Source organism: Hypanus sabinus, chromosome 27 (genome assembly GCF_030144855.1).
Source record: "Hypanus sabinus isolate sHypSab1 chromosome 27, sHypSab1.hap1, whole genome shotgun sequence".
NCBI classification, from domain to species: domain Eukaryota; kingdom Metazoa; phylum Chordata; class Chondrichthyes; order Myliobatiformes; family Dasyatidae; genus Hypanus; species Hypanus sabinus.
In genome coordinates, this window is record NC_082732.1 from 8026680 (window position 1) to 8053724 (window position 27045).

The following is a 27045-nucleotide window of genomic DNA, read 5'->3' on the forward strand; positions in this document are numbered from 1 at the left end:
CTCCAATTCAACAAGGATCTGTTTCTCATAATCTCCTTAAACTGACCTGATGTATATTTTCCATTCCCCGTTTAGGCAGACTGGGTTCAAGGGGAGATTTATTATATTACTGTGCAACATAAGAGTGAGTAAAAAAAAAAATGTGCCATGGTATCAAAAGGAGTAACACACAAAGATCTGGAAAATCTGCTAGTGTGGCACCACCAAAGCCCTTGGGTGTGCCAGTTAACAGGAGTTTTACAGTAGTGGGATTTCCATTACTCCTTTCTAATCTGAAAGAATTGTTCTAGAAATTATCGAGTTTTAGAAATGGCAACTCATGCATCCACCAACTTCATATCGCCGCTATTAAAACCGTGGTTTAAGGTCATCAAGTTCCAGAGGTTTATCAAACATCAGTCCTGTTAGCTTCTACCATTTTTTCTTCATTTTAATCTATTTCTAGTATATGAAACATGCAGTCTAAAAGGACGGAAACTAAAATAGAGGGAAAGAGGCGGGGGGCGGGGGGTGACAGGGATATATTTTAGGCTATTAGTTGTATTAAGAGATTATGAAAAATATAATTTAACAAAATGGTGCTGGATATTTCTGAATTAAATAAAGTCCTATATATATTTTAAAGCAGGAGTTCCCAAATGAAGAATCATCTACTTGGCTGCATCATTATGTTAAACCAATGCAAGAAAATGTAATTTCCTCTGTAATACCTCTATTGGGGAATATTAGAAAATTGACAGGCAAATAGAACTATGATAGAAAAAAGGTAAAATAGTCTCAAAGGGTGCCTACTTCTATTATCAAGGAAAACTACGCATGATTTGCTATCAATGTGTCAATTCAAACACAAACACGAAACTGTGGCATGTGTGTGTACTCAGTTCTGAATTCTCATTCTGTACATCTGGTTTCACAAAGTAATCCCCGACCATTAGAAATCACAGATGACAGGCACTGGTGATAGACAGAGTAAGGATGGTGCTTATGACAACCTGCAGGCTTTGGAGTTTCTTTCACTTTCTTGGCGTTCTCTTGCTGCTTGCACTCCTTCTGTAAGTATTCCTGGCTTAGCAACTTCCACCTGTTACTCACCTGAAATGACACAAGTGCGAAATATACCAAGTCCATACATAATACATTTCTTCACTGTTAGATCGTTGTGGAGAAGAAATCACCACTGGTCACCAATTCAAATATTTAGGGCTTGATCAGATTTATGATATAACACATGATCCTTAAGGTGAATGCACTTACACTGCTGAATATTTTCAAAACCGTCTATTTTTATTTGACATTTCCGGCTGCTGTAGTTTTTGCCTTTATAGTATGCACATATAGGAAAGGTGTGCTGCCTAAGCATATGCATCTGTGTGTCTTTTTAACTTGCAATGTGAATTGGTTTTTAAAAGCTTTCCCTTTCTTGTGTCAAATACTCCATATACCCCTAGGTTAAGTGCAGGTAATACTGACCTTAGATGGTACCACCATGAGATGGGAACTGTTTTCCACCAATTCCATTCATCTACCTGTAGATCCAAATGACCATTTTATGCACCACTGAAAATTATGCTACAGATCTCGGCCTACATCATAAACTTGCTCTTCTGAAGTAGAGGTCCCAAATGCATCCTGCATCAAGGTCTAGGAAGCTTATTCCCGCTCACTCTATTTATCAAGATTAATGAAGCATTTGTAGTTTTTACTTTGAATTAGAATCAGTGCTGATGTTTCCACAACAAAGACATGAGAGACTGCATTCGCTGGAATCCAGAGCAAGAAACAAGATGTTGCAAGAACTCTGTAGGTCAGGCAAAATCTGTAGGAGAGTCCTTCTGCACATCCCACTTCCCTTATTTGTTTTTGTGCTCAACCTTCATTTCATCGCCTTTGATGTCTCACCTCCCAACTAATTTTGATATTACCCTCTTCTATTCACCTATCCCCCACGCCACCCCCCCCCCCCCCCGACTCCTGCTTGCTAGCTAGCTTGCTCTTGCTCCAATCCGTCCCTTCACTTGTTTATACTATCTTTCCTCTTGGCTACCTGAAATGTCAACTGTCTATTTGCCCTCCATAGATATTGCCTGATCTGTTGCATTCCTCCAGCTTTTTATTTGTTAACATTTCCAAAAATTAATTAATTGTCTGTAGCTTATATCAGCAGCAGCAGACGAATCATGTGAAGTCAGTTTGTTTTCTGTTCTGTAAATGAAAACTTGGGGAATAATTTACCAATTTCTACCAATTATCCTCTAGATAGATGCCTATGGTACTTACTTCATATATCTTGGTGGAAGGATCAAACTTCGCTGCTTGAGAGATGAATGCACTACTGTCCTTGCAAGGCAAATACTAAAAAGAGAAAAACTATTTTAACTGGTTGAGGAAACTGGGAAAAACAGTTTTCAGAGAAAAATTTGACCTCTCTGGGAAACAAAAGTCATGCATTCATTTGAATGTATGTGCCTGCTGGGTATTTGTATTGGCAGTTAAAATGGAGGCTCATGTGATTTCTTACCTCTGCCTCCAGCACCTCTTTAAGAATGTAGTCTCTTCCTGCAGATGTCAACATTTTCCAAAACAGGTAAGGTTTTTAGTGCCTGTGTTAGCAATATTATAAATTAGCTGTGAAGATTTCTTCTGATCAGATATCCCTGGTAATCTGTTGCCATTTTGCAATGTATTTACCTTTTTATTAGAAACTGAACAAAGTAAGCCACTATACTCAAGACCTCAAAATGAGATTGAGATTTGTGAAGACCTAACTAACCACACAATATAACAGCAGACAATTCCCACACATCTGTTCATCTGTACTAGGCAACTGTTTTTATGGAACAACTCAAAAAATTATAAAAGATTACATATATAGTATTGTAGTTCTGCATAAAGCATCAAATCTATTTTATTTTATCTTCTAAAATACTATTTAACAAATGTATAAGTGGATCTCTAAAACTAAAGTTGAATATTTTTCGCTGCAACTGATACAATTGTCATTTGCTTAACATACAGTACACTTCTTTGTGTTTGCTAATCTCATTAGAAAAAGGTAACTAACTGTATAATACGGTAGAAGCTGCAAAAAACGAGATTAAAGATTACAGTGTAGTGATGTGCTACACACAGCGCTGAAATAACGACACGCAGTCGGTAAGTCGTTTCGAGACTAGTTTATTGAAACTTCGCGGAGCTGGGATTTTAATCCCTAGCGCCCACCCTCTCCAGGCTGAAATGACGTCAGAGGTGCATTACCAAAGTCTCTCCCCGCGCGCTTGCTATTTGTGAGCCGGTTCGCCTGCGCAGAAAGTGGGTTGACACATAACCCCCCCCAAAGAACCGGCGATACACCCCCCCCAATGTCCTCAGTCTGGGTCGGACTCTGTTTAGGAGATCTTCCTCTGCGCCGCGGTGCCGGAACCGCGACCGGCTGCGCCAAGTCCACATGGGATGGTTTGAGTTGGTCCACCGTGAAAACCTCCTCTTTCCCCCCCAATGTCCAGAACATACGTGGACCCATTGTTGTTGATCACCCGGAATGGCCCCTCTTATGGCCGCTGCAGCGGCGCCCAGTGTCCGCCCCTTCGTACAAACACAAACTTACAGTTTTGCAGGTCTTTGGGTACATGGGTCGGGGTCAGTCCATGCTGTGAAGTTGGTACGGGGCCCAGGCTGCCGAGCCTTTCGTGTAGTCTGTCCAGGACTGCTGTGGGTTCTTCCTCTTGCCCCCTTAGGGCTGGTATGAACTCCCCCAGGACAGCCAGGGGAGCACCGTACACCAACTCCGCCGATGAGGCATGCAGATCCTCTTTGGGCGCTGTACGAATTCCAAGCAGGACCCAGGGAAGCTCATCCACCCAGTTAGGTCCTCGCAGGTGGGCCATGAGAGCCGACTTCAAGAGACGGTGGAAGCGTTCCACCAGTCCGTTCGACTGTGAGTGGTAGGCAGTTGTGTGGTGCAGCTGCGTTCCCAACAGGCTGGCCACAGGCTGGAGGTGAACTGGGCGCCTCTGTTGGAGGTAATGTGGGCCTGTACCCCGAAGCGTGCTACCCAGGTTGCGATCAGTGCTCGGGCGCAGGAATCGGCAGATGTGTCAGTGAGTGGGACCGCCTCTGGCCACCTTGTGAACCGGTCTACCACCGTTAGGAGGTACCGCGCTCCTCGGGACACTGGTAGGGGGCCCACGATATCCACATGAATGTGGTCGAACCTCCGGTGGGTGGGTTAAAAATGCTGTGGCAGAGTGTTAGTGTGCCGCTGTACCTTGGCTGTTTGGCACTGCGTGCACATTCTGGCCCATTCACTGACCTGCTTACGAAGTCTGTGCCACATGAACTTGCTGGAGACCAGCCGGACGGTTGTCCTGATAGATGGGTGCGCCATACCGTGTTTGGAGTCAAAAACCCGCCGCCTCCAGGCTGCCGGGATGATGGGGCGAGGTTGGCCGGTAGCCACGTCGCACAGGAAGGTCCTATCACATGGGCCCACGAGAAAGTCCTGCAGCTGGGCATCTCGTCGTCTGCTTGCTGCGCCTCCGCCAGTGCTGCATAGTCCACCCCCAGGGACAGGGCCTGGACAGCTGGTCTGGAGAGTGCGTCCACCACGATGTTGTCCTTTCCCGAGACGTGCTGGATGTCCGTTGTATACTCCGAGATGTAGGACAGATGTCGCTGCTGGCGGGCCGACCAGGGATCGGACACCTTTGTGAAGGCGAAGGTCAACGGTTTGTGGTCCATGAACGTGGCGAACGGCCTGCCTTCTAAGAAGTACTTGAAATGCTGGATTGCCAGGTATAGCGCCAACAGTTCCCAGTCGAAAGCACTGTATTTCAGCTCGGGTGGTCGCAGGTGTTTGCTGAAAAACGCCAGGGGTTGCCAGCGACCCTCGATGAGTTGTTCCAGCACCCCACCGACTGCCGTGTTAGAGGCGTCCACTGTGAGGGCGGTAGGGACGTCCGTTCTGGGCTGCTCTAGCATCCAGTTTGCCAAGGCTTCTTTCATTTTAATGAAAGCGGCGGTGGACTCCTTGTCCCAGGTAATGTCCTTGCCCAGACCCGACATCAGGGCGAACAGGGGGCGCATGATTCGGGCAGCTGAAGGGAGGAAACGGTGGTAGAAATTGACCATACCCACAAATTCCTGAAGGCCTTTGATTGTGTTGGGTCGGGGGAAATGGCGGACTGCGTCTACCTTAGCGGGCAGAGAGGTAGCCCCGTCTTTAGTAATCCTGTGGCCCAGGAAGTCGATGGTGTCGAGCCCGAACTGGCATTTGGCCGGGTTGATTGTCAGGCCGTATTCACTCAGTCAGGCATAGAGTTGACCGAGGTGGGACAGATGCTCCTGATGACTGCTGCTGGCTATGAGGATGTCGTCCAAATAGATGAAAGCAAAGTCCAGGTCGCGTCCCACCGCGTCCATTAACCGTTGAAACGTCTGTGCAGCATTCTTCAGGCCGAACAGCATGCAGAGGAACTCGAAAAGTCCGGAAGGGGTGATGAGTGCCGTTTTGGGGACGTCGTCCGGACGCATCAGGATTTGATGGTATCCCCAGATGAGGCCCACCTTGGAGAAGATCCGTGAGCCGTGCAGGTTTGCTGCAAAATCCTGAATGTGCGGCACAGGGTAGCAGTCCGGTGTCGTAGCCTCGCTCAGCCTGCGGTAGTCGCCGCATGGTCTCCAGCCCCCTGTTGCTTTGGGCACCATGTGCCGGGGGGGGGAGGCCCATGGGCTGTCGGACTGCCATATGATCCCTAATTCCTCCATCTGCTTGAATTCCTCCTTCGCCAGGCGGAGCTTTTCCGGGGGGAGCCTTCGTGCGCGGGTGTGGAGGGGTGGTCCCTGGGTCGGAATGTGGTGCTGTACCCCGTGTCTAGGCATGGCCGCCGTGAACTGCGGTGTCAGAATCGATGGGAAGCCCGCCAGGAGTCTGGTGAATTCGTTGTCCGACAGTGTGATGGAGTCCATGTGTGGGGCCGGCAACTGGGCTTCACCCAGAGAGTACGTCTGGAAAGTCTCGGCATATACCAGTCTTTTCCCTTGCAAGTCGACTAGCAGGCTGTGAGCTCGCAAGAAGTCCGCCCCCAGGAGTGGTTGGGCCACGGCGGCCAGTGTGAAGTCCCACGTGAACCGGCTGGCGCCGAACTGCAGCTGCACTATGCGGGTGCTGTAGGTCCGTATCATGCTGCAGTTTGCAGCCCTCTGGGTGGGTCCTGGCTTCCTGTTGCGGGTGTCGTACCCCGTCGGGGGCAAGATGCTGATCTCCGCTCCAGTGTCAACCAAGAAGCAGCGTCCTGTTTGTCCCAGATGTACAAGAGGCTGTCCTGGTGGCCAGCCACCAGTCATTAGTGGCAGCTGGCCCTGGCCCTGGCAGGGCGGGCGACAACGGCGGGCTTTTGTGCCCCACCGCTGGTGGTAGAAACACCACTGTTCACTGGCCTCCTCACTCCTGTCTCTGTGCTGTGTGTGCCCCACTGCCGGGCCTGGTCTGATCCGCTGTTGGGCGTGTGGCCTGGTAATCTGACAGACGGACAATAATCCACCCGAGCTCTTCCTCTTGGCTTTCCACAGCACATCTGCCTGGGCCGCCACCTTCCGGGGGTCGCTGAAATCTGCGTCGGCCAGCAGCAGATGTATGTCCTCGGGCAGTTGTTCTAGGAACGCTTGTCGAAAATGAGGCAGGGCTTGTGTCCGTCAGCCAGGGACAGTATCTCGTTCATCAATGCTGACAGTATTCTGTCTCCCAAACCGTCCAAGTGAAGCAGGCGGGCACCCCGCTCACGCTGTGAAAGGCCAAAGGTCCCAATGAGCAGCACCTTGAATGCTTCATATTTGCGTTCTTCCGGGGCGACTGTATGAAATCCACAACCTGCGCAGCCGTCTCCTGGTCAAGGGCGCTCACCACATGGTAGTAATGCGTGGAATCAGAGGATATCTGCCAAATCTGGAACTGGGCTTCTGCTTGGCTAAACCACACGCGCGGTCGCAGCGTCCAGAAAGTTGGCAGTTTCAGCAAAACGAAGAGTCGGTCATCTTTGGTCCAAATCCCGTTTGGACCGTCGGGGTCACCAATGTAGCGATATGCTACACACAGCACTGAAATCACGACACGCAGTCGGTAAGTCGTTTCGAGACTAGTTTATTCAACCTTCGCGGAGCTGGGATTTTATTCCCTAGCACCCGCCCTCTCCGGGCACAAATGATGTCAGAGGTGCATTACCAAAGTCTCTCCCCGCGCGGTGGCTATTTGTGAGCCGGTTCGCCTGCGCAGAAAGTGGGTCGCCACAACAGGTTAATTTGCACACCAACAATATGGCCATAGGAATTACTTTGACCACAAACATCTGCATTAAGCTCTACTGTCTTTGCAAGCAATATATCCATGAAACAAGAAAATAACAACATGAGGAAAAAGCAGGAGTAGGACACCTGACTCCTTTAGCTGCCGTGCAATTAAATTATGATCATGGCTAATCTGACCTAGACTTCGTCTTTTCGGTATCAGTCACCATGGTCTTCTTCCTTGATCAGTCTCAAATTTAATGAATCAAATTAATAACCTAAGGTAGAAGTAACTTCTTGAAATAACTTCAGTTTAGTAATGGTACTGATGCAAGCAGTGCCAATGATTTCAAACATTACTTTATTATCTAACCAGATTTATTCTTGCTTGTTCTTCTCCACAGGCAGTATGATTATTATGGAGGCTCAAAAACTGGCCTTTTATAGCAGTAATATAGAGACTCTGATATCCCTTCCAACTCATGTCAAATAGAGACAAGAATCTGCTTAAATAAACTGTAGACTGCAGATTTAAAAATAAATTTAATATTGTGTTGTGATGTACAGTTCAACAACAGCCTGCAAAACCATAAGACACAGGAGCCATAAGGCCCATTGAGTCTCCACCATTCATCATGACTTATTTATTATCTCGCTCAACTCTATTCTCCTACCTTCTCCCCAGAACCTTTGACACCCTTACAATCAAGAACCTATCAACCTTGGCTTTAAATACCCATTGACTTGGCTTTTTTCTACAGCTATCTGTGGCAATAAATTCCACAGATTCGCCAATCTCTGGCTAAAGAAATTCCATCTCATCTCTGTTCTAAATGGGCATCTTTCTATTCTGACTCTGTAACCTCTGGTCCTAGACTCTTACACGATTGGATACATCCTCTCCACATCCATTCTACATGGACCTTTCAATATTCAAAAGGTTTCAATGAGATTCCTCCCTCATTCTTCTAAACTCCACCTACTACAAGCCCAGGGCCATCAAACATTTCTCATACGTTAATGCTTTCATTCCTGGGATCACTCAAGAATTTCCTCTGAACACTCTCCAATGCAGCACATTCCTGCTTTGGTAAGAGATCCAAAATTGCTCATGATACTCCAAGTGCAGGCAGAATAATCCCTTATAAAACCTTAGCATTACATCCTTGCTTTTATATTCTAGTCCCTTCCCCAATATGAACCCAAAAATGTTTTTTTCAGGTATTGAAAACAGCGATCAATACTTCAATGGGATTTGACAGTTCATAACCAAGAGCATCAGCTTCTTGATCTTATTTCACTATCTCAGAAATTCCAACTCTTTACCACCCTTAATTGATTTTGCCGCAATTTTTAAACAATTTCTCTATCTTCTTGACTGCTCTGTCTTCATCCACATTAGTGAATTCCTTTACCATTTAAACACCTCAACAATGCAGCACTTCCTCTCCACTGCACTGTGTCAGACTGCACTGTTTTATCATCTTGCAGTGGGAATCGAAACTACAGCCTTTTCATCTAGAGATAAGTATGCTAGTGATTGAAAGAAATTGACTACAAAAAAATATATATATAGAGTTCTAGATAACTTGTGCACATGTCCAGAGAAATTAGATTAAATTCCATTATGATGTTTAGAGAATATAATTTCCAGTAATAACATATTTTGGCATAGAAAGACTTCAGAACAATGAGATAGTTGTACAAAAACTATCTGGGTCATTAACATCCTTTGAAGAAGGAAGTCTATCTTAACTACAATCTAGTCTCTGTGTAACTCCAGATGCACTAATGTGGTTTGATTCTTAACTGCATTCAGAAATGGCCTAGGAAATATATAGCCAATAAATTCTTGCCTTAGTATTGGCTCACATTTGTGTAAAAAAAAACACCTTTTAAAAGCCAACATTTAGTAGTACAACTTACCATTCTGAAAGGGTTTTCAAATGATTCCAAAATGGCTTTTGCTTTTTTTTGTGCCCCTGTGCACTTTTCACATTCCTTTTTATTCAAAACAATATCCTGTGGTGAAAAAGATTATCACTTACTCTACATAAATACATCTTATGGAGACAACCCAGGCTACTTTTAAACAAAAATAAATACGAGATTATGGAGGCTTAAAATCTTGAGCAACACATACAAAAGCTGGAGGAACTCAGCAAGTCAGGTAGCATCAATGCTTATTCTCTTTCGTAGATGTTCCCTGACTTATGCGTTCCTCCAGGATTTTATGCCTGTTGCTTAAAAGCATTGTTGTTTTTGACAATTTTTATCATTTTAATGCACAACATTGCTCTAAACTAATTTATTGGAAAGGGAATAAACTAAAGGTTGTAATGTACAATGCTGCAGTACTACCAGACTGCACATTTTAATCAAATATAACCTTGGGATTAAAAATCATCACTTCAGTTAGTTCAAGCAATTGGAGACAGATTGAGGAAAGCAAAGAAGTTATTCTAATAGATCTGAAAAACACAGCCTTGACTCAGTTGGGGAGAGAAAACGTCATGTAATATGGAAATGAGCCGTGTACACCAGCAATGCCGAGCTTGTACCTTTCAGCTGCATTAGTTATAAGCATCCAATTGCGCTCAGGGAAGGGAGAAATCTCATACCTCCCCAATGACTAGTTACCTTATGGAAAATTGGTGGTGTACATGGATATCTGATGACAACATCTGTGAAGCAATGTCATTTATATAGACAGTGCAATATCACTTTATCTCAGCATAAATCAGCAACTTCAAACAAATACAAATGTGAAATTCAGGGAATCAGCTCCGAAATTCAGTTTTCCAGAATAATGAGGTGATGGAAACATACAACTAAACAAGAGGAAAATAGAAAACTTGACTTCATCAGCTGCTTAACTCAGACCCACAGTACTTTACTTAAAACTCACTGTTTGGTTAATTAGCTACTGGAACGTACAAGGATGCAGTGTATACTAGTAATTGGTATCAAATAATAAAAGTACCTACATCAAATATTGTGATGATCGGTTTAGTGACACTGAGTGAAAATGTCTCATTAGCCTTCAAATCTGGAAACAATTTATTGGATTGCATCAGTGGTACTGAAAAAGAGTAGACGGTACATTGATAATTTCACAACATACATCAAGCAAATTGAGAAGGAATCACTCATTCTTTTTGATAATGTGATACATATTAAATTTTTGTTTTAAAATGAATGAAAATGCCTGTTAGACGTTCAGGCAGTGCGAATTGTCAAAGTATAGGGAGATGGTATTGGTGGAGAGTGCGATGGTTTGCAGTGGCAGATCTGCGCATTATCTTAAGTACCTGAATAGTAATGAATTGGTGGGAATAATACATCTCCCCAGCCACTTCAGCATGATGCAATATAAATTAACTAACAAATCACACAAAGGCTAAAACCTTGGCTAAAGTTTAAGGTGGATGCCCTTCTTTTGAGATACCTCAATAGTTTCAAAGAGCTACTCCAGATTCCAGTCAATCACTTAAAGCAGAAAGTAACTAATTTATAAACTTGATTCAGTCAGTGTGAAGTACATATTCCCTAAATTTTCCAATTCCTTATTATCTAACCAGGTGCCATAATAGTTATTTGGCTTGGATACACCAACCATTCAATTACACTTTGGAGAAACAATTACCTTAATTGCTAAAACTGCCTTCACTTTCCAAATATTTAGTGGAAACATTGAGATTTATTAAAGCAGATAAGACAAAGCTCAAATGGATTACAGTCTGCCCTCCTTATCTGCGAAGGATTGGTTCCAGGACCCCTCGCGGATACCAAAATTCGCAGATGCTCAAGTCCCTTATTCAACCTGTCTCAATGCGGTGGACCTTAGGACCCAGCGGAACCCAGGACCTCATCTAACCTGTTTTCAGTGTGGTGGGCGTTAGGACCCAGCAGCAGAGATCTGAATCCGCAGTGTTTCTGTTCACGAAAATAATCACGATCGAAAATAAAGTGGAAATAATAAAGCGATCAGAAAGAGGTGAAGCGCCATGGGTCATTGGAAAAGCGTTAGGCTACATCGGTCAACGATCGGAACAATTTTAAAGGATAAAGTGAGAAAGGCCGTGCCCCAATGAAAGCTACAATTATTAATAAGCAATGCAGTGGTTTAATTATTGGGTTTTGGGGTTTTGATTCTCCACATCAACCCGGCACAGTGGAGAGCACCCTTGATAGCGATCTGACACTAGATTGAACTCGGGAACTTCCTGAGCCCAGCGCTGAAACATGCGTTCTTAAGTGTTTTATATGCATAGAAAGGTAAAATATATACTATATACGAATGCAAACGTTTGACTGATGCTAAATAATACCGGATGTACCTGTTCCGACTTACTTAGTAAGAGAATTTCCAATTTTTTTTTATCCCGATTTATGATAACTCACGCACATCCTCCCGTATACTTTAAATCATTACTTGTCCTGCCCTCCCTGGGTGGGAATGCTGTGAGGGCGCGTATTCACAGTTCTGTCCCGCGCACGGGCTTTTCCCCTTGCTGGTGAAGAAAGCCTAGCGCCCTTTTTGGGACTGACCTCAATGCCGGCACACGCCACTTTGTGAGCCGGTTCGAGTGCGCTGGGAAGTGGGTCGCCACAATACTATATATAATTACTAAAATACTAGATTACTTATAATACCTAATACAATGTAAATGCTATGTAAGATAGTTGTTATACTGCATTGTTTAGGGAATAATGACAAGAAAAAAAGTCTGTACATGCTCGAACAACAAGTGCTGGAAGAGCACTTCTGGGTTTTCGCGATTCGCGGTTGGTTGAATTTGCAGATAAGGAGGGCCAACTGTATTTTGATAGTTCCTGCTCTCAGATTCACATAATTTCTAGAACACCAGATATTAACTTATAGTATTATATCTTTACTACTCTTTCAGGTAATAAGTTCCAGACCTCACCCTGCAGTCTGGGTGATAATATTTTTTCCTCATCTTTAATCATTCTAACACTGACATTACATTTATACTCATGAAGACTCCTTTGCTCCCATTAACCCACTTTTAGATGCATTACAATTGGAGTTGATTTTCACCAATTAAATGAGTCAGGAAACCAATGTTAGAATTAACAACTCAGAAACTTCCAGATTTTGAATCAATCCTCTGAATATAAGATGACCTTCTTAAAATAAACAGTAAACTGAATTATTTTATTCCTATCATCATGTATATTCTGCATTCTTCAGTATGAATTAATTTTGAAAAAAGGAAGTATTTTAATACATGTACCATTATATACATTTGCATTTTTCATGCTTCCCAATACACAGAATAGTTGCAATTGATGGGGATGGGGCAGCCGCGAACAGAAAATCAGATTTCTATGATAGTTACTACAGAATCTGGAATACAAAATAGGAAAAGAAAACACTGGGGGAATAATGAAGGAGAACGAGCTGGGGAAAGCAGTGGGCAATTCAGGGGAGAATGTACTTTATAAAGCAGGACCATATCTGGCAACTAGATCAGGGATATTTAAGAGACTCTTTAATAGGCACATGGAAGGAAATAAAATGGAGCAAAATGTCATACAGAATATAGCACAGAAGCAAGCCCTTCAGCCCATCTAGTTCAAGCTAAAAAACATTTAAACTGTTTACTCCCAACAACTTGCACTGGGACCATAGCCCCCCATATCCCTGTTATCCAAACTTCTCATCAAAGTTGAAATCAAACTCGCATGGACCACTTGTGCTAGCAGCTCACTCCACACACTCTGAGTGAAGAAGCTTCCCCTCATGTTCCCCTTAAATGTCTCACCTTTCACCCTTAATCCACGACCTCTAGTTGTAGTCCCATCAGAAAAAGTCTGCTGCATTTACCGTATCTGTAACCTCATGACTCTGTATATCTCTACCAAATTTCGACTCAATCTTTTACATTCTAAAGAATAGTCCTAACCTATTCAATCTTTCCTTATAACTCAGACCTGGCAACATCCCTGTAAATTTTCTCAGCACTCTTTTAACTTTGTTTACATCTTCCCTGTAGGTAGGTGTGCAATGTTGGTCACAATACTCCAGATTACCACATCTCACAATCAAAATAACATCCCACCTTCTGTAATCAATACATTGACTTACGAAGTCCTATGTGCCAAAAGCTTTCTTGACGACCCAATCTACCTGTGACACCACTTTCAATGAATTATGTAGCTGTATTTCCAAATCCCTTTGTTCTACCACACCTGTTAGTGCCCTACCATTCACTGTGTAAACTTAATCCGGTTGGTCCTACTGAAGTGTATTAAATTCCTTCTGTGATTTTTCAAACCTTTTTTCTAGCTGATGCCGATCCCTCTGCAAGCCATGATAACCTTCGTCACCGCTCACTACACACTCAATCTTGGCGTCATCTGCAGATTTGCTGAACCAGTGAACAACACTATCAGACATAACAAACAACAACGTACCCAGCACTGATCCCTGTGGACACACCACGAGTCACAGGCCTCTAGTCAGAGAGGCAACAATCTACTTGCAGTCTATAGCTTTTCAAAGCCAGTGTCTAATCCATTTACCACCTCATCCTGAATACTGAGCAACTGAACCCTCTTGGCCAGCTTCCCATGCAGGACCTTGTCAAGTGCTTTACTACGGTCCACGTAAACAACATTCATCCATTATCCGGTTAACTTCTCCAAAAAACTCAAAGGACTGGTTTGACGTGACCTACCAGGCATGAAGCCATTATGACTATCCTTGATCAGTCTATATTGATCCAAATAATTATAGTTGCAAGAAAATGTTTGTGAGCTCTTTATAATTACCTGCTTTTCCGCATTACTCATAAAATGTCATTGGATCTTCATCTACGTCACAATAATAGACAAACACAATCTGCCTCAACTAATAACACACAAACAATTGTACTTTTCGTGTCTTTATGGAACACATTGCTTAATCATTCACAGTGCAGGCTGGAGAATTATGTGAACACTTGTACTTAGAACTTCCTTTAGCAACAATAACCTCCATCAAACATTGCCTGTAGTTGCTGATCATTCTTGCACAATGGCACAGAGGAATTTTCAACAACTACTCCACACAAAACTGTTTTAGTTCATTAATATTTCTGAGATAGCTTGCATGAACGGCTCTCTTCAGGGTATGCCACAGCATCTCAATTGCGTTAAGATCTGATCTCTGATTTGGCCATTCCAAAACACAAATTCTTTTTTAAAATCATTCTGTTGTTGATTTACTCTTGTGTTTCAGATCACTGACTTGTTGTAACATCCAACTTCTATAAAGCTTCGGGTGATGGACCACTACCCTGAAAAATGTCCTGTAAAATGTCTTGATAAAATTTTGAGTTCATTGGTTCCTCAACAATTGCAAGCGGTTGAGGCCCTGAGGCAGCAAAGCAGCCCAAATCCATGATGTTCCTTCCACCGTGCTTCACAGTTGGGATGAGGTTTTGGTGCTGGTGTGCAGTGCTCTTTTTCACCAAACACAGCAGTGTGTATTTCTGCCAAAAAATTCAATTTTTGTTTCACCTGTTCATAGAACATTATCCCAGAAGAGTGGTTTTTTGCAAACTTGAGATGTGAAGCAATGTCTTCTAGGGGAAAAAATTGTTTCCTCTGTGGTGTCCTTTCATGAACACCATTCTTGTTCAGTGTTTTTCTTATAGCAGATACAAAAGAACAAAGAATTTAGCAAGTTCTAGAGTCTTCTGCTGTTACTCTTGGGTTCTTTTTTCAACTCCTTCAGCACTTGGCTGTGCTCTTGGTGTGACTTTGCAGGATGCCCACTCTTTGGGAGAGTAGCAACAGTACTGAATTTCTTCCATTTGTAGACAATTTCTCTTACTGTGGACTGTAGAACACTCAGGTATTTAGAAATGCTTTTGTAGCCTTTTCCAGCTACATGCATCTCTAAAATTCTTCTTCTAAGGTCCTCTGAAAGTTGTTTCGATTGAGGTATGATGCACAAAAACAGATTTTTCCTGAGAAGCAAACATGAGGAAATCTGCAGATGCTGGAAATTCAAGCAACACATACAAAATATTGGTGCAATGCAGCAGGCCAGGCAGCATCTATAGAGAGAAGCACTGTCGATGTTTTGGGCTGAGACCCTTCGTCAGTAGTAACGGCTAGTCCTGACGAAGGGTCTCGGCCCAAAACGTCGACAGTGCTTCTTCCTATAGATGCTGCCTGGCCTGCTGCGTTCCACCAGCATTTTGTGTGTTTTCCTGAGAAAAGCAGGCTCAGTCAGTAACCCTTTTTATACGGCAGGGCACCTCTACAACCCATACCACCAATCTCGGCACATTGATTCAAACACCTGTCTTCAAATAGCCCAGAGGTTCATGCACTTTTTAAACCTAGAGTGCGATTGTTTAAATGGTGTACTAAGTATTGACAAGAAGTACAATTGTGTTATTAGTTTAGGCAGATTATGCTTGTCTATTATTGTGACTTAGATGAAGATCAGACCACATTTTATGAGTAATTAATGCAGAAAACCAAGTAATTGTAAAGGGTTCACAATTTTTTTCTTGAAAATGTATATATCCAGTTCCTTAGAATACCTCCCAGCAAGTAACTTTCCCACAACTGATGTCAGACTCACTGGCCTAAATTTCCTGGTTTCAGTTTACAGACTTTTTTAAACAGCAGAACAAAATTAGCAATCTTCCAATCCTCTGGCACCTCTTCTGTTACTAAGGATGCTTTAAATATCTCTGCAATGGCCCCAGCAATTTCAGCACTTCCCTCTGTAGGGTCTGAGTGAGCACCTTGTCAGGCCCTGGGAATTTATCCACCATGATTTGCCTCAGGGTAGCAAATACCCCCTCCTCTGTAATCTGTACAGGGTCCATGAAGTTGATGCTGCTTTGCCTCACTTCCACAGACTCTGTATATGTCTCCTGAGTAAATATAGATTTAAGATCTCCACTATCTGTTTTGGTTGCACACATGGATTACCATTTTGGGCTGCCACATGTCCAGTTTTGTCCCTAGCAATCCTTTTGCTCTTAAACGATTCTTAAATGTTCTCTTGCATTTCTCGTGCTCCATCAGCACCTCATTTGTTTCTACTTGCCAATACCTGCTATGCACTTCCTTTTTTTTTAATATCTTAACCAGGGCTTCAATATCTCTTAAAAACCAAGGATCCCTGCACTTATTACCTTTACCTTTTATTCTGACAGACATCAACAGGCTTTGTACTCTTAAAATTTTGTTTTTGAAGGCCTCCCACTTTCTAAGTGCACCTTTGCCAGAAAACAGACTGTCCCAATCTACACCTTCCGATCAATTCTGATACCATCAAAATTGACCTTTCTCCAATTTAGAATCTCAACCCACTTTTTGCCTATTTACTTTGAAACTAATGGCATTGTGATCACTGGATGCGACATGTTCCCCTACACAAGCTTGCCCTCATTCCCTAGTAGCTGGTATCCCACGCTCCCTCATTGGGACTTCTACATACTGATGAAGGAAATTTTCTGGAACATATCTGACAAACTCTATCCCATCTTCGCCTCTTACAGTATGGGATTCCCAATCAATATGGGGAAAGTTAAAATCACCTACTGTAATAACCTTAGGTCTTTTGCAACAGTGCAATCTCTTTACAAACTTGCTCCTCTAAATCCCCAGGACCGTTGGGTGGTCTGTAATACAGTCAGCTAGTCATACCTTTCTTATATTTCAGTTCCACCCATAAGGCCTCACTAGTCAACTCCTTCAGTCTGTCCTGACGAAACACTGCCGTGACATTTTCCCTAACTAGTAACACCACCCCACCTTCTCTGTCACGTCTAAAACAATGGAACCCCAGCTGTTAATCCAGCCCCTCCTGCAACCAAGTCTCACAACGTCACAATTCCAGGTGTTGATCCATGCACTGAGCTCATTTTCCTTTCCTATGATACTTTCCCACTAGGTGGGAGGGAAATGTCAGACTGATATTAGAATAGGTTAAAAGGTCTGTGGGTAAAGTTGGGAGAAAAAACAATAAAGTAACAAATATGAAAATAACCACAAGCCTCAGCCTACCTGAGCCATGAATCATCTGCACTTCATCTGAAAGGTGGGAATTGTCATGAGGTCCAAAGAGCAAATTCTCAGCTTTCTTTAAAACAAAATGAGTAGTCTTAAAATGGCAGTATGTGGGTCACCACAGTATCTCCAATTTTATCAGCTAGTCACTGAAATACCAGCCAGAATCAGATTATCTCATTGAATTATATTACTCTGGTCACTCGATAAAAAAAACAAAGTATTTCATCTTTCTAGGCAACTGGAGGAAATACAGAGGACATTTTACACAATTTCTTTGATTACTTTAGAGTTTCAGAGAGCTAACTAGGTTATCAACTAGTTGAATACTTACTGCCTGTACTAGTGGGCTTGTCTTCTGTGGCAATGGGGTTGATTCTGTCTGGAGAAAAAAGCATTACAAGTGAAGCAATTTCTGGGTTTTTTTTGCAACTGTAAGTTAAAAGAAAATTTCATTTCATACAGGATCCACCAATGAACAATAATTTTAACAAAAGAAAACTGAGCAATAATGGCTGAAATAAAATAATACCTGCTTAGTTATTGATAGGAAATTACATAAATTTTTGACTCTAGAAATGTGCCCACATTATCTGAAATGACTAAAAGAAGTTTACTGTTGGTTGAGTTTAATAAATTGCTGATACTTTTGACTTCTACACTGATCAGTTGCTGTCAACTCGAATTGAGTGACAACATTTTCTAATATTTGGCAATTATGTACTTTGAAAGCACTGATAGAAGCAGGAGAAATTCGGGGCATAAGTTGATATTAAAAAAATCATTTCCCAATACACACAAAAAATTTCCAGTAGCAATCAACCTTTGCTGACAATAGTAATGCCAGTAATTTCTGCATTTCATTTCAGAAGGCATAACTACAACTGGTAGCTTAAGGTACAGTTTTCAATTTGTACTTATGTCATTCAATGTTTCTTAGGCAAACAGATTATTACATCTAGAGGCCATAAAGTCTGATTATTACCTTAAGAAGAGGCATATCTCGTGCCTGTTGGACCAGGAGATGCAATTCATTGATCTGCTGGCGAACTAGCGGAGGAGTGGGATTGCAACAAGCTACGATTCCCTGAGGCTCTCTGGGGATGGAAGGGAAGTCAGATTATCTCTGGGTTGGAAGAATTCTGCTGTGTCAGAATATTATAATGTTCCAAAATAAATAAAAATTAAGTAAAACAATTGTTTTTACAAGCCAACCATCACCAACCAAACCCCTCATCAAACATTGTGAAGGAAAACCTATCAAAACTGCCTGGAGAAGGTACAGTAAATTTCCACTGAATACAGAAAACAACAACTTTTGGCTGTCTTAAACCTCAGCAGGTTGTAATGTAAAATCTACAGCAAACTATTTCTCAAGACTATGCTCAATTCTCATTTCCTTTTTCTTACTGAAGTAGAGTCAGTCACAGTTTTTTGTTCTGTATTATTGCTGTCTTGGGACTTTTGAGGCTTTGGAGGATGGTCAAATGAGCAGAAAGATGAATAAGATTCTGGTAGTGATAAGTGACTGCATAAAATAATAATCTTTATGAAACATAAGAAATTAAACTTTATTTTTTTTAAAAGCATCTTAGATCTAAGAAGAAGGGTAGATGGCATCCTCCTCTCAGCATGACTGTAATACCTCAAGGTTCCCATGCTTACTCAGGGCCAGAGCAAAAGATGTCTTGAGTTTAAATGGACAAATGGGTGGATAGCATGGAAATTTTGTACAAATTACATGGGTAGGTTCAGAATGGAAGACACATGTCTGCCTTTGCTTTCCTTAACCCTTACACTTTTCTATATTCTAAGCTATTTATAGTATCTGAAATAAACTTCCTAGAAATCCAAACTTAACTGCATTTATTAGGTATGTGATGTCACTCTTATACTGGGCAACACTGATCAGAATAGCAGGCGCTCACAATGTGAGAGGCCTCAATCTTGGGAAATGGTTACAAGGACGACTGGGAAAGTCAAACCAATCTTTCTGAATCTTGCATATACAAATTCTACAAACTAGGGAGCTGGGACAAAAAGATAAACAATCCATTATTTAAATAACCTTGCTCAGTTAATTAATTAGTGAAATTAATTACTTTACCATCACCACCCATTGTAGCTTGGACCCAGGTCTGACATATTACAGTGGGAGTATAACTTACTTTGGTAGCTCCTCTGATATTTTGATCAGCATGTGATTGGGCAAAACATAGCTGTGGAGGAAAAATAAAACACAAGTCAACTTTCCACACAGAACAATTCCAATCCAGTTTCAGTTATAGTTATGAGGATAATTTCTGTTTTAAGGGCTTATCGCTGCAACAGCTCTACAGCAGACACAATATCAATGGCCCTTCACCTAGACTTAAGATTACCTGGACAGTCCAAACACATGTGTCAGGGTGTTACTCACTGACTATAGCCCAGCATTTAACACCATCATTCCCACAGTCCCGATTGATAAGTTAAAGTTAAATATACCTCCCACTGTAATTGGTTCCCTGACTTCCTAACCAGACCACAATCTGAGCAGAGTGGTAATAATTTCTCCTTCTCACTGACGATCAACAATGGCACACCACAGGGATGTGTGCTTAGCCCACTGCTCGACTCACTCTATACCCGTGACTGTTTGGCTAGGTATAGCTCAAATACCGTCAATAAATTTACTGATGATACAATCATCGTTGGCAGAATCTCAGATGGAGAAGAGAGAGCATGCATGAGCAAGAGATGCCAGCTAGTTGAGCAGCAACAATCTTGCACTCAATGTCAGTAATACCAAAGAGCTGACTGTGAACTTCAGAAAGGGGAGGACAAGGGAACATGAACCAGTCCTCACAGAGGTATCAGAAGTGGAGTGAATCAGTAATTTCAAGTTACTGGGTGTCAAGATCTCTGAAGATCTAACCTGGTCCCAAAATACTGATCCAGCTATAAAGAAGGCTATATTGCATTACGAGCTTGTGGTGATTTGGTTTGTCACATAAAACACTTGATATCTACAAATGTACTGTGGAGAGCATTCTGAAAGGCTGCATCATCACTGTCTGGTATGTGGGCGGAGGGGGGCTACTGCAGAGGATCGAAAGAAGCTACAAAAGGTTGTAAAATTAGTCAGCTCCATCTTGGATACTAGCCTCTGTAGTATCCAAGACATCTTCAAGGAGCGGTGCCTCAGAAAGGCAGCGTCCATTATTAAGAACCCCAGTCACCCAGGGCATGTCCCCTTCTCATTGGTTCCATAAGGAAGGAGGTACAGAAGCATGAAGGCACACACTCAGTGATTCAGGAATGGCTTCTTCCCCTCTGCCATCTGATTCCTAAATGGACCCAGGAACACTACCTCACTTTTTTTTTTAAGACACTATTTTTAATTTTACTATTTAATATACATATATATACTTTCTGTAACTGATTTACTTACTTTCTTTTATATTATCATGCAAGTTAACAAATTTCACGACATATGCCAGTTGCATTAAACCTTATTCTGATTTCACATGTGAGAAATATAACCAATGTATTTTATACTAGCATAACTAAGAAAGGATAACGTCACCCAAGGAAGTACATGCAAAGGCTATAAAAAGATCCGTAGATTAGATATTACCAATCTCCTTATTCAGAAGAGATTGGACAGTTGATGACTTTACCTTTCACAAAATGTGCATGTCCTACAATTCAATTTTATTTTAGTACAAATATGGTACACAAAAGCTACAAAAAAGCAGAGGTTAAGTGTCTGCTTACAAAACCTGTGTTTATACTAACAATAGCAATTTCATATCCATGCAAATGGCAATGAGTGCATACCCTGTGCTTTCATCCTCCTGTCGTGCAACCTTGTCCCTCCAGGCATAAAGCAGTCTCAATGCTGTAACCTGCTGTGTATTCAGATGCCTTTTCTGCTTCCTATGCAGCTCATGGTAGGATTCTTCAGTAAAAATTGGCTTGCAGTATTTCTTCATTAATAAAAAAAGGTTAAAAAAAATAAACTCACTCATATACACACTGCTGATTCTAAATTAGACGGCAAAATATACGTTTTTTTGGATCTCATGAGACTCCAGAGCAATCAATGTTGCTTTCTGAAATTGTTTAGTAAACAACGTGGTTCAGAGTCACTGGGGGTTAAGCAATAAATACTCAAAAATGATCACCAAAAATGTTCTATTAGTTCCATTAATAACTTACAAGTTGTTATTAACATGCAGTCAGAAAAAATACAGGCGAATGCATCATTTGGGTTGAGATATAAATATATGCAGAGCTTATTGCAGTACCAAGGCTTGAAATATAAACTGTTGAAAATTCGTACAGAGAAAGCTAGAAAAGGGCAAACCTTTCTCCAATCTGCATTATAATTAAACTCAGTCTATTAAATGGAATCTTTAAATTCAGTAAGTTTTCATGTTTTATATTTCACTGAGAATCAGGTAACCAAGTACTTAACGTTAATCTGATCATATCAATCAATGTATGTATCAAATGTATCAATAGTATGGCATTATATGTATGGAATGGAACAACACTTTATAGTACTAGTGGCCCGGGTTCAAATCCTGCCAGTTGCTGTAAGGAGTTTGTTTGTTCTCCCTGTGATCCTGGCTTTACTCCAGTTGTTCTGGTTTCTCACACATTCCAAAGATGTACCAGCTGGTAGGTTAATTGGATTAAGTCAGGGGGTTGCTGGGTAGCATGGCTTGAAGAGCTAGAATGGCCTATTCCATGTTTTATCTTAATAAATATTTTTTTTTTATTACCTAATTTTAATAGGAATCAAAGACAAACAAATTAGGAACAGGAGGAGCCAGTCGGTTCTAACATTCAGAAGATTAAGATTGATCTAACTGAAAACTCGGATAACGTTTACACTCTTGCTTATCAGGACTATATGTATGTTTCATTGTCAAATATATACAAAGACTCTGTCTCCATCATCCTTCCAGGAAGAAACATAGAAAACCTACAGCACAATACAGGGCCTTTGGTCCACAAAGCTGTGCCCAACAGGTACATACTTTAGAAATTACCTAGGGTTACCCACAGCCCTCTATTTTTCTAAGCTCCTTATACCTGTCCAGGAGTCTCTTAAAAGACCCTATCATATCTGCCTCCACCACCATTGCTGGCAGCACATTCCACACACCCACCACTTTCTACGTAAAAACTTACCCCTGACATCTCTTCTATACCTATTTCCAAGCACCCTAAAACCTGGCCCTCTCATGTTAGCCATTTCAGCCCCGGGGAAAAGCCTCAAACTATCATGATCAATACCTCTCATCATCTTACACACCTCTATCAGGTCACCTCTCATCCTCTGTCACTCCAAGGAGAAAAGTTCACTCAACCTATTCTCATAAGGCCTGATCCCCAATCCAAGCAACCTCTTTGTAAATCTGCTCTGTACCCCTTAAAGTTTCCATATCCCTCCTGTGGTGAGGTGATCAGAACTAAGCACAATACTCCACTTGGGGTCTGACCAGGGTCCTATATAGCTGTGACATTACTCTTCGCTCTTAAACTCAATCCCACATTTGATGAAGGCCAATTCTTAACCACAGAGTCAACATGCGCAGCAGCTTTGAGTGTCCTATGGACACAGACCCCAAGATCCCTCTGATCCTCCACACTGCCAGGAGTTTTACCATTAATCCACAATCCTTTATCTGAAATTCTGAAATCCAAAAAGCTCCGAAAACCGAAGTTTTTCTTCGCCAACAGCTGACATCACTCAGGTGTGACGTGGCAGCACTAGCAGAGGTCGCCAGACGTCAGTTGTGGCTCAGCGTTCGTACTGGTTACACGTGCATTTGCTGTTCACTGATATTTTGTCTTCACTGTTGACTTTGTGTTTAATTTCACTGTGAAAATGTCAAAAAGAGCTGCAGATACCCCTATGGGTAACAATGAGAAAAAGAGAAGGAAGCATCTATCATTATCAAAAACGCAGAAAGTGGAGTTATTGCAGAAGCTTGATTGTGGTGTGTCTGTGCGGCGTCTTACTTAAGGTAAGAACTACCACTGTATATGAGTTAAAGAAACAGAAAGACAAGTAACTGAAGTTTTATAGTGACAGTGACGTTCTACATTTATTCCAGTAAGTCATTTACCATGTGTTTGATTCGGTTCGTTTGAAGCTGTATATACTTATGTTTTACTGAATTTATTTGTTGGAAATTAAAAAAAAATTCTTGTCATTATTTCCTAAACAATAGAGTATAACAACTATTTAGATAGCATTTACATTGTATTAGGTCAGAGGTCGGCAACCTGCGGCTCCAGAGCCACATGCTGCTCTTTGATCTCTGTGATGCGGCTCCCCGTGGTTTGTTAGCTTTTGAAATGTAATTCGAAATTTGAAGATTATGGTGATCTTGTACAATATGAAAACTTTGCGGAGACACCGTTTCCTGGCACATCCGAACCGGCTCACAATTAGCCACCGTTCCGACTAAGGGAGATAGCCTACGGGGGTTTGTGAGTACGTGTCTTTTGGAGCATCCGCGCCCACGGGGACGGGTTGAGGGAGGCTTTAAAGCAAGGCTGTTTAGTTCGAATAAAGTTACCTTTGACTGCAGTCTTTATTTTAGCGCTGCGTGTAGCGCTACACCGCTACAACGTGTTTTTTATCGCTATTAATATACATCACAACTGCCAATGCCTGACACCCACCAGTGCGCGCTTTCTTTTAATTCTTCGATCCAAGGTAGGCTACCTATGTAGTAACCTTCAACCCAACGTCTTTTTTTCGGAGTTCAAAATGTTTTTGTTGCATGCAGAAATGTAATTTCGTTTTCTCTGCAGGAGTTCATCAATTTCAAAAATGCAACACATTATAGTTTGTTTATACATAGCATAAAGGCAAAAAAAACCCGTTATATGCAATGTTATTTCATTTTGTGGCTCCCAGTGTTTTCTTTTCTGTGGGAAATGGGTCCATATTGGCTCTTTTAGTGGTAAACGTTGCCGACCCCTGTATTAGGTATTATAAGTAATCTAGAGATGATTTAAAGTATACGGGAGGATGTGTGTAGGTTATTGTGGATCGGGATCGGAAAAAAAAATGGAAGTTCGGAACAGGTACATTTGGTATTATTTAGCGTCCGTTCGTCAAATATTTGTCTTAGTATATAGTATATATTTTACCTTTCTATGCATACAAATCTCTTAAGAAACGTATGTTTTAGTACCAGGCGATCCAGTGACAGATCGCTCCCCAGCGCGCTGTCCATCTGTGGCGGGTTGATGTGGAGGATCAAAAACCCAAAACCCAGTAATTAAACTACTGCGTTGCTCAGTAATAATTGTAGCTTTCAACGGGCAGGGCCTTTCTCACTTCATCCTTTAAAATTGTTCTGATCGTTGACCAATTTTAAATGCTTTAAAAGCCTAATGCTTTTCCAATGACATTTCACCTCTTTCCAATCGCTTTATTATTTCCACTTTATTTTCAATCGTGATCGTGATTATTTTCGTTAACAGAAACACTGCGGTTTCAGAACTCTGCCGCCAGGTCCTAATGTCCACCGCACTGAGACAGGTTGAATAAGAGAACTGAGCATCTGCATTTTTTGGTATCCACGAGGGGTCCCGGAACCAATCCCTCTCAGATAAGGAGGGCCAACTGTACTATATCCTGTGATCAGTTTTGACCTACCAAAATGAACCACCTCACATTTATTTGGGTTAAACTCCATCCGCCACTTCTCAGCCCAGTTTTGCATTCTCTTGATGCTCTGCTGTAACCTCTGACAGCCCTCCACACTATCTACAACACCCCTAACCTTTGTGTCATCAGCAAATTTACTAACCCATCTTTCCACTTCCTCATCCAGTTTATAAAAATCACAAAGAGAAGGGGTCCCAGAACAGATCCCTGAGGCCCACCATTAGTCACTGACCTCCATGCAGAATATGACCCGTCTACTACCACTCTTTGCCTTCTGTGAGCATGCCAATTCTGGATCCACAAAGCAAGGTCCCCTTTGATCCCACCCCTCTTTACTTTCATGCCTCCATCAATAAGCCTTGAATGGGGTACCTTATCAAATGCCTTGCTGAAATCCATACACACTACATCTACTGCACTTCCTTCATCAACAAGTTTAGACACATCCTCAAAAAATTCAATCAGACTCATAAGGCACAACCTGCCTTTGCCAAAGCCACGCTGTCTATTCCTAATCAAACTGTGCCTCTCCAAATGTTCATAAATCCTACCTCTCAGGATCTTTTCGATCAACTTACCAACCACTGAAGTAAGACTCACTGGTCTATAACTTCCTAAGCTATCTCTACTCCCTTTCTTGAATAAGGTAACAACATCTGCAACCTTCCAATCCTCCCGAATCTCTCCTGTCCCCATTGATGATGCAAAGATTATTGCAAGAGGCTTGATGCTTTCCAAAAGCTCCAGCACATCCTCTTTCTTAATGTCTATATGCTCAAGCTTTTCAATCTGCTGTAAGTCATCCCTACAATTGTCATGGTCCTTTTCCTTAGTGAATACTGAAGCAAAGTATTCTTTAAGTATCTCTGCTATCTCCTCTGTTCCATACACACTTTTCCACTGTCACATTTGATTGGTCCTATTCTCTCACGTCTTATACTCTGGTTCTTCTTGTAGAATGCCTTGGGGTTTTCCTTAATCCTGCTTGCCAAGGCCTTCTCATGGCCCCTTCTGGCACTCCTAATGCCATTCTTAAACTCCTTCCTGCTAGCCTTATAATCTTCTAGGTCTCTTTCATTAACTAGTTTTTTGAACCTTTCGTAAGCTTTTCTTTTCTTTTTGACTAGATTTTCAACAGCCTTTGTACGCTATGCCATCATTCCGTCTCATTGGAATGTACCTATGCAGAACGCCACGCAAATATCCCCTGAACATTTGCCACATTTCTTCCGTACATTTCCCTGAGAACATCTGTTCCCAATTTTTGCTTCCAAGTTCCTGCCTGATAGCCTCATATTTCCCCTTACTTCAATTAAACACTTTCCTAACTTGTCTGTTCCTATCCCTCTCCTATGCTATGGTAAAGGAGATAGAATTGTGATCACCATCTCCAAAATGCTCTCGCACTGAGACCTGACACCTGACCAGGTTCATTTCCCAATACCAGACCAAGTACAGCCTCTCCTTTTGTAGGCTTATCAACATACTGTGTCCAGAATCTTTCCTGAACAAACTCCACCCCATCTAAACCCCTTGCTCTAGGAAGATGCCAATCAATATTGGGGTAATTAAAATCTCCCATGACAACTCTGTTATTATTACACCTTTCCAAAATCTGTCTCCCCATCTGCTCCTCGATGTCCCTGCTATTGGGTGGTCTATTAAAAAGACACACCCAGTTGAGCTGTTGACTCTTTCCTGTTTCTAACTTCCACCCACAGAGACTTAGTAGACAATTCCTCCATGGCTTCCCCTTTTCTGCAGCCATGACACTATCTCTGATCAGCAGTGCCACACCCCCACCTCTTTTGCCTCCCTGACCCCTGCTCCAATCCATCAGCCACACATTTATCCCCCACCTCATTCTATTCCTATACACACTGTCTTGTGGCACAGGGAGTGATCCCGAGATTACTACCTTTGTGGTCCTGCTTCTCCACTTCCTTCCTAACTGCCTTTAGTCTGCTTTCAGGACCTCCTACCTTGTCCTACCTATGCTGTTGGTAGCAATATGTACCAGACCTCTGGCTGTTCTC

At 42.1% G+C, this 27045-nt stretch overlaps 1 protein-coding gene across 1 annotated transcript in view; it reads right to left on the reverse strand.

The window, feature by feature from the left end:
* exosc10 (exosome component 10) overlaps positions 1–27045 on the reverse strand; it is a 78624-nt gene that overhangs the window by 18860 nt on the left and 32719 nt on the right. Inside the window, exons 12-20 of the mRNA XM_059951713.1 lie at positions 21148–21296; positions 19494–19544; positions 18311–18422; positions 17660–17707; positions 17323–17398; positions 10266–10360; positions 9205–9300; positions 2278–2352; positions 993–1092 (exon numbers count right to left, since the gene is read on the reverse strand). Coding sequence (XP_059807696.1) covers positions 993–1092; positions 2278–2352; positions 9205–9300; positions 10266–10360; positions 17323–17398; positions 17660–17707; positions 18311–18422; positions 19494–19544; positions 21148–21296 — 802 coding nt within the window. The remainder of the gene's footprint in view (positions 1–992; positions 1093–2277; positions 2353–9204; positions 9301–10265; positions 10361–17322; positions 17399–17659; positions 17708–18310; positions 18423–19493; positions 19545–21147; positions 21297–27045) is intronic.